The following is a 7,500-nucleotide window of genomic DNA, read 5'->3' as shown; positions in this document are numbered from 1 at the left end:
TGTCCTGTTTTATGAATATTACAGCGTTATGGTACAGCATTATTTTCTGAATGTTATAGCGCTGTGAATATAAATGTGCTGGGGTGATATTATTCGAGCTGAGTCCACTAAAACAAATCTAAAAACATAAAACAACAAAAATCTCGGGATAAACTCAAACACCCACTCACCCTTAGTCCCGAATCAAACCTCACACTCACCCTTACTCCTGAACATAACCCTCACCCTCACCAGTCCTTCTTTCTGAACATACCCCTCCCCCTCCCCCCCTCTCCCCCCTACCACAGGAAGTGGAATTCGCCCTCGGCCCCTTCGGCGTGACATCTTCCCGAGAGACCGTGTGTGATTTCTCGGTCCCTGTCAAGACTGAGAACTCGGCTATCCTGGTGGTTCGTCCTTCCCAGCAGAGCGACGTCTCGGGGTTCCTCAAGCCATTCACTCTGTCGGTGAGCGAGGCGAATAGGGGTCGGGCCCTCTTGAGACTCTTGGATTCTTCTGGTGGTTCTTCTTTCATTTTCTTCATGTTGTTCCTCTTCTTTTTTTCTTTTCTTTTTTTTTATTATTATTGTTATTGCTGTTATTATTGATATACTCTTCTTCTTCTTTTTCTTCTACTTCTTTGTTCTTCTTCTTCATCATCTTCTTCTGCTTCTTCTTCTACTTCTTCTTTTTCCTCTTTTACATCTTCTTCTTCCTCTTCCGCTTCCTCTTCTTCATCTTCTTCCTTCCCTTTACTTCCTCCTCCTCTTTTTCTTTGGTTTTTCTTCATCTTTTTTTTCTTCATTTTCCTTTCCCATCTTTCTTCTTCTTCTCTTCCTTCTTCTTCTTCTGCTTCTTCATCTTCTTCTTCTTTTTCCACTTCCTCTTCTTCTTCTCTTCCCTTTACTTCTTCTTTTTCTGCTCCTTCTTCCTCAGCATCACCTTTTTCTTTCTTCTTCTTCTACTACTTCTTTCTCATCATTTTCTTCTCCATCCTTCGTTTTCCTATTGTTATTCTTCCTCTTCTTACTCTTTTCTCCTTCTTCTTTCATGATAACAATAATAATGATAAGCATTACTCTAGAGACTGATCATCATCGAACTCCTCTCAAGCTCATCTCGATGATAATAACAATAATTATGATGATGATAATAACAATAATGATATGATTATAATAATAATGATAATAAGGATGATGATGTTGATGATAATAACAATAATCATGAGGATGATAATAACAATAATGATATGATTATAATAATAATGATAATAAGGATGATGATGATAATAACAATAATCATGAGCTGATAACAGTATGAACTCTCGAGCGAAAACCTCTCCGTCAGGTGTGGCTGCTGATCCTCGCCAGCGTAATCGGGATCTTCGTGGCCTTTGCGAGCGTCATGGTGGCGGAGGGCAAGATCTTCCGCCAGAGTCCCAAGAATCCTTTGTCTGTGTCTGCGCTGTGGGTGGTGAAGGCTCTCACGCAGGAAGGTGTGTGTGTGTGTGTGTGTGTGTGTGTGTGTGTGTGTTTGGGGGGAGTGGTGCTTTAAGTATTTGAGTGTGTGTGTGTTTGTATGAGTGGGTGCTTTCGTGTTTGTCTGTGCGTGTTAGGAAGCCATAGCAAAAACCTCTACCTTCCAAACTAATAGCGAAATGCCTTTTCGATCCGTGTCCGACGCAATGTCCAGGCACTGAGTGGCTGCCGAAGACGGACGGCGCGCGGGTGGTCGTGGCGACGTGGCTGCTGGCGTCGCTCGTGTTCATGTCGTCCTATAGCGGCATCCTGACGGCCATGCTGACGGTGCCCCGCGTGGACATTCCCATCGACTCCATGCGAGACCTCGTCACGCAAACGGACATCCCTTGGCGGCTGGAGTCCGGTTCCTGGATGCTTCAGTACTTCCAGGTGAAGCACTACACTTTCCTTGAACCTTCGTAAAATGCCGATTCAGATTACTCTTAATCAAACCATATTTTCCTCTGATTTCTAAACAAATTAAGCTCGTCTTTTTAAGCCACATTTCCTCCGATACCTTCAGTTTCGAATGGACTTCACATTTCCTCGTCGTATATCATACACATTCACACTTTTCATTCGGATGTCCTCGCCCACGTGACCCGTAGGAAGCACCTGACGGCGTCCGGCAGCGCATATACGAAGGGCACACCGGGACCTTCCCTGACTGTTGGGCGGCGCGAGGACCCATCTCCAGGGGCGAGTATGCCGCCCTCTGCGACCACACCACCATGAAGAAGGCCATGTCGTGGGACTTCAGGTGCGACGCGCGACTCCTACTGTGTAGGATGCTGCAGTTTCCACAAGTTTTGAAAATGGGAATGTTTGTGCGTGTGTTCATGTGTGTGTGTGTGTGTGTGTGTGTGTTTGTATATATATATATATATATATATATATATATATATATATATATATATATATATATATATATATAAAATATGTATTCTCCCCTGTAGCACTTCGGGGTCGTGTCACCTGTACATCTCCCGAGAGGTGATTCACTCGTTCAACCTGGCTGTGGCCTTCAAGACTGCCTCGCCGTATAAGGAGGAGGGAGACTATTGGTAAGACTTATAACACGTTAGATGCTGAAAAAACGGTACAGTGACTGTATATTGAAAGACTCACGTATACTGAATATATAAGAAAGTACCAGAAAAAAAAAAACATGTCACTACCCATATCTCCTCAAGGATCCAGAAGCTTAAGGAAGCGGGCATCCTTGACATGTGGCTTCAAAACGAGATCGTCAACACCTCCCAGTGCCTCAAGCCCCCTTCGGCAGATAGGTCCTCGCAGGATATCTCCGCCCTTGACCTGGAGTCCTTCTTCGGGCCCATGTTGGTCCTCTTTGCCGGTGAGAGAGAAAGGGAGGAGACGCGGGGGGGGGATGTGGAGGTTTTAGTTGCATTAGGGTATTACCAGGTTCGTTAGTGTTCTATGAATCGATTATCAATTTATTCTTATACATAGTTTGTATAAATCGATGAATAATCTACATCTTAATTAAGTTAGTTATTGTCTGAATCAGTCCTGTTTCCGTTATATTGCAAAGTTCACATATTGATGACTCGGTCTAACAATGGACAACCGAATACACGAAAGTAAAAGATAATATAAAAATGAGTTAGAAATCAGATCCGATTTAACCTTTCCTTTTTAAGTACAATTTTTCTCAACATTATTTTCATGGTAGTGCATCTTGAGATATTTTTGCAATTCTTACTTCTTTAGAAACACACCATACAGGGATCACCCAATGGAGTGTTCTTCTCAATAAAGACTACTCATGTTTATATATCATTCTTGTACAAATTCAAATAGGCATTCTATTTATAAGTACTATCCCACAAGTATTTTTATTTTCTCGTAAATGCTTCTCATATCTCTTCTTACAAATACCCCATTACTAACAAAAATAATCCTTATAGGCACTACCCATCGAGGATCATATTTTTCCTATAAGACTGACTGTCCCCCTCGCACCTGCAGGAGTGTGCTTGGCTCTGGTGGCGGTCATCGCGGAAGGCCTTGTCAGCTTCTTCCCGGGTTTGCTATCCTCTGAGGACGATGAGGAACATGCTGCGAGGGCGGATGGAGCTCGGACTTGAAGGAGGTCATCCGTCTCTCTCTCTCTCTCCATCTATCTATTTATCGATCGATCGATCTCATCTCTCTCTCTCTCTCTCTCTCTCTCTCTCTCTCTCTCTCTCTCTCTCTCTCTCTCTCTCTCTCTCTCTCTCTCTCTCTACCATTCTTTCTCCCACTTTCTCTTGATTTATGTTCTTTTTATTCTTGTCTCTCTTTATCTTGATAAACAGGGATGCCCCTCCCTCTCTCTCGTTACACATTTTACTATCACTCATTCATCCATGTAACTATTTACTAATCTATATATACACTGGATATATTATCTATCTATCCATATCTATCCATGCCTACATTTTTCCTTAACTCTCTCCCTATATATATATCTAGTTTTACTATTGTGTTTTAACTCATGGTGTAGTCACAAAAAAATGTCGTGCACTTAATCAGATGAACGACTTTCCCAGCAATAAAGGTCCCAAAGAATGCGTAAGACTTTCCCTTCATTTGGTGTGTACCAATTAATATGAATGTGATACCCTATGATTGGGTCGGACGAAAAAAAAATGTATTGTACATTTCTATGATGATTTATGATATTGATATTGATAATGATATTAGCAAAAATGATAATTGATATTAATATTCCTGCTACTACTACTACTATTAGTACCGATAATGATAGTAATGATGATAATGATGACAATGATGATCATAATTGATAATGATGATGATAATGACGATGATGATAATAATAATGATGATGATATCAATCATGATGATAACGGTAATGATTATGATACTAATAATGATAATAGTAAAAACAATAAGGATCATGATAATGATATCAAGTGATAATGAAGAAATATAATAATGATAGTGATAATAATGACGACGACGCTTGCAATAATAATAACGGTGAAGGCAATGGCCATAGTGCAAAACAACAATATGGAATAGGCAGGAATGCAGAGCAATGCAAATGAATGCGTTAATTTATTATTGTGATGGAGCACGCGCGCGCGAGAGAAAGAGACACACAGAGAGAGTGGGGCCGAGAGAGAACGAGAGAGGGAGAAATAAAGAGGAATAGAGAGAGAAAGAGACTTTTTTTTACTTTGACGAGTTTATTGAGACAAGTGATTGCGTACATCTCAAAAGGACGAGGTAAGACGGACAGAGAAAGGGAAGGGGGTGGGAGAGAGAACGAGAGAGTAAGAAATAAAGAGAGAAAGAGAGAGTGAGAGGGGGGGGGGGGAGAAAGGGTCACAAAACATCACTGAATGACGTCAATTACATACCCTGTTTTAACATGCACAGCAACCTACCTATGCTTTGCATGTTAGGAAATGGAGACCCTGTCTGGAGTATTGCGACGCATTTGAGATGAGATTGGAGAGACATAGTAAATGTGAGGTACGTGTGTGCGTTTGTGTGTGTATGTGTGTGTGTGTGTGTGAGTGTCAGTTTACGAAAAACTGTATTTCTTTCTTTTTTTAAATAATGCTCGGATCAGCTGAAATAATCCCTCGATTTTTTGTTAAAAACCCATTACTTTGACTTGGAACAAAGAACTTCAAAAAAGAAATTTACAGACAATAAAGCTACAAATCGCCCCTTATTCATTGCATTCCATCACAAACGAAAAGAAGATCGAACCGACCTAAAACTAACCTTTCGACCAAACAAGTGAATTAATGGGTAATAGATTCCACACTCGTTGCGCATGTGAATGAGCTTTATATACCCGCCTTTACACCCAAGACCCGCATATCGACAGCTGTTTACTCGTCAGGTACTTGTCTTTCAGGAAGACAAGATGAAGACGTTTCTCAAGATCGCTGCTGGAGAGGTAAATTGTGTGATAAGAGGTGTTATTGGTTCAGTAAAGGACTTTTTTTTAGGTTAAGTTGATCTATTTTGATGTAGTTCATGGTCTTTTTTCTGGTAGGGGAGGGGAGGGGGTGAAAAATAAGAGTATAGTATTTGATTTTGCTCTGATGGTTACACCTTTTTTTTCCAATCAGCCTCCTAAATGACTAGACTGTAGACCAATCTTAAACAAACAAAGAAAAATCTATATCTGTTTTCTCGACATTACACGTACATGAATCGCATATCCATATTATCCCCAATCTCAACAAATACTTTTAAAAAAATATGAACTTTCTTTACGATAACCACCATGAACTCTATCCAACCTTACAGTGGGTGCCGTGGACAAAGATCGTGGTCCTGGACAACGGCACCGTGACCATCCAAGGACCCATGGACAACCTCCTACGAATCCTCGCTGACAAAATGAACTTCGAGTGAGGAAGTATTTAAGGGCAGTGGGATTATGAATGTCAAAAAATGTATACTTGTTTATGTGTGGACGAATGTTGGATGTCTTTCGTAATGCCTCTCTGCCTCTATATGTGTGTGTCTCTGTTGTATGCATCTTTGTATCCATGTATGTATGTATGAATGTATGTTTTTTTTTTTTTTTTTTTTTTTTTTTTTTTTTTTTTCTTTTTTTTTTTATTCTAACTCATTACAATTTAACTTTTTCAGCTACGAGTTAGTGCAGCCCGGGGATCGCGTCTGGGGCGTGGCCAAAGCCGATGGAAATTGGACCGGGATGCTTGGGATGTTGCAACGAGAGGTTAGTCTTTTGATTTGCGCTTTAGCATTTGTCTCTCTGTCTGTATAACTCACTCACCTCTCATTATCCCTCTCTCTCTCTCTCTCTCTCTCTATCTATCTATCTATCTATCTATCTATCTCTCTCACTCTCCATGTCTCTCTCTCTCTCTATCTATCTATCTCTCTCTCTCTCTCAATCTATCTATCTATCTATCTCTCACTCTCCATGTCTCTCTCTCTCTCTCTCCTCTTCCATTTCTCCTATTCTCCCTCCTCTTCCCTCTCTCTTATCTTACCTTCTATCTCTCCTATTCTCCGTTGTCTCGCAGGAGGTGGAGATGGCGGTGGGCCCCTTCGCCGTGTCTCGCGCCCGTGAAACCGTGTGTGACTTCTCTGAGCCTGTATACAGTGAGAACATGGCGGTGCTTATGGTGCGCCCTAGCCTGCAGAGTGACTTGGCTGGCTTCCTGATGCCCTTCACCCCGATGGTAAGTTTGATTGCACAGTTAGTGATATGAGAGTCATATAGATCAAATTTCTGAAAAATGTGACGTTTTTTTTTATATCAATATCATCATTTAGATGCTGGAAAAGAACAAGGGTAAACGAACTTAGAAACGTCGCAGAGCCTTCATTTTTCAAGCTGACTATCCGTCTATTTATTTATATGTTTATCTCCTTTCCCTCTTCTGTCCTTCTCTCTCTCTCTCTCTCTCTCTCTCTCTCTCTCTCTCTCTCTCTCTCTCTCTCTCTCTCTAACTCACTCACTCATTCACTCTCCATCTTTCTCTTTCTCGCCTACTTTCTCACTCTCTCTCTCACTTTCTCTATCTCTCTCTCTCTCTCTCTCTCTCTCTCTCTCTCTTTCTCTCGCTCGCTCGCTTGCTCGGTCTCATTCTTTCTCTCATTCACTCACTCAATCACTTACTCACTCACTCTCTCTCTCTCTCCCTCTCTCTCTCTCTCTCTCTCTCTCTCTCTCTCTCTCTCTCTCTCTCTCTCTCTCTCTCTCTCTCTCTCTCTCTCTCTCTCTCTCTCTCTCTCTCTCTCACACACACACACACACTCTTTCTCACTCTTTCTCTCACTCTCTCGCTCATTCACTTACTCACTCACTCTCTCTCTCTCTCTCTCTCTCTCTCTCTCTCTCTCTCTCTCTCTCTCTCTCTCTCTCTCTCTCTCTCTCTCTCTCTCTCTCTCTCTCTTTCAACGATGTATGTCTCAGAATCTAACATGAACTGTACAAATCATTTAGGCATAGTTCCTATGCCTATTCATGTGTATA

The 7,500-nt window shown here is 41.5% G+C and overlaps 2 protein-coding genes across 2 annotated transcripts in view; both read left to right on the top strand.

Moving 5' to 3' along the window:
• Positions 1 to 3,610, top strand: part of LOC122266522 (putative glutamate receptor) — a 4,367-nt gene extending 757 nt beyond the window's left edge. Inside the window, exons 3-9 of the mRNA XM_086554715.1 lie at positions 288 to 446; positions 1,327 to 1,474; positions 1,672 to 1,889; positions 2,108 to 2,259; positions 2,456 to 2,563; positions 2,693 to 2,856; positions 3,492 to 3,610. Coding sequence (XP_086410841.1) covers positions 288 to 446; positions 1,327 to 1,474; positions 1,672 to 1,889; positions 2,108 to 2,259; positions 2,456 to 2,563; positions 2,693 to 2,856; positions 3,492 to 3,610 — 1,068 coding nt within the window. The remainder of the gene's footprint in view (positions 1 to 287; positions 447 to 1,326; positions 1,475 to 1,671; positions 1,890 to 2,107; positions 2,260 to 2,455; positions 2,564 to 2,692; positions 2,857 to 3,491) is intronic.
• A 2,230-nt stretch (positions 3,611 to 5,840) lies between these two features.
• Positions 5,841 to 7,500, top strand: part of LOC122266523 (putative glutamate receptor) — an 11,827-nt gene continuing 10,167 nt past the window's right edge. The window contains exons 1-3 of the mRNA XM_086554714.1: positions 5,841 to 5,899; positions 6,144 to 6,234; positions 6,545 to 6,703. Coding sequence (XP_086410840.1) covers positions 5,856 to 5,899; positions 6,144 to 6,234; positions 6,545 to 6,703 — 294 coding nt within the window. The 5' untranslated portion in view covers positions 5,841 to 5,855. The remainder of the gene's footprint in view (positions 5,900 to 6,143; positions 6,235 to 6,544; positions 6,704 to 7,500) is intronic.

This window comes from Penaeus japonicus, unplaced genomic scaffold (genome assembly GCF_977035675.1).
Source record: "Penaeus japonicus unplaced genomic scaffold, GWHDUDI00000001_assembly GWHDUDI00000030, whole genome shotgun sequence".
Taxonomy (NCBI): domain Eukaryota; kingdom Metazoa; phylum Arthropoda; class Malacostraca; order Decapoda; family Penaeidae; genus Penaeus; species Penaeus japonicus.
This window is presented reverse-complemented; position numbering and strand designations above follow the sequence as displayed.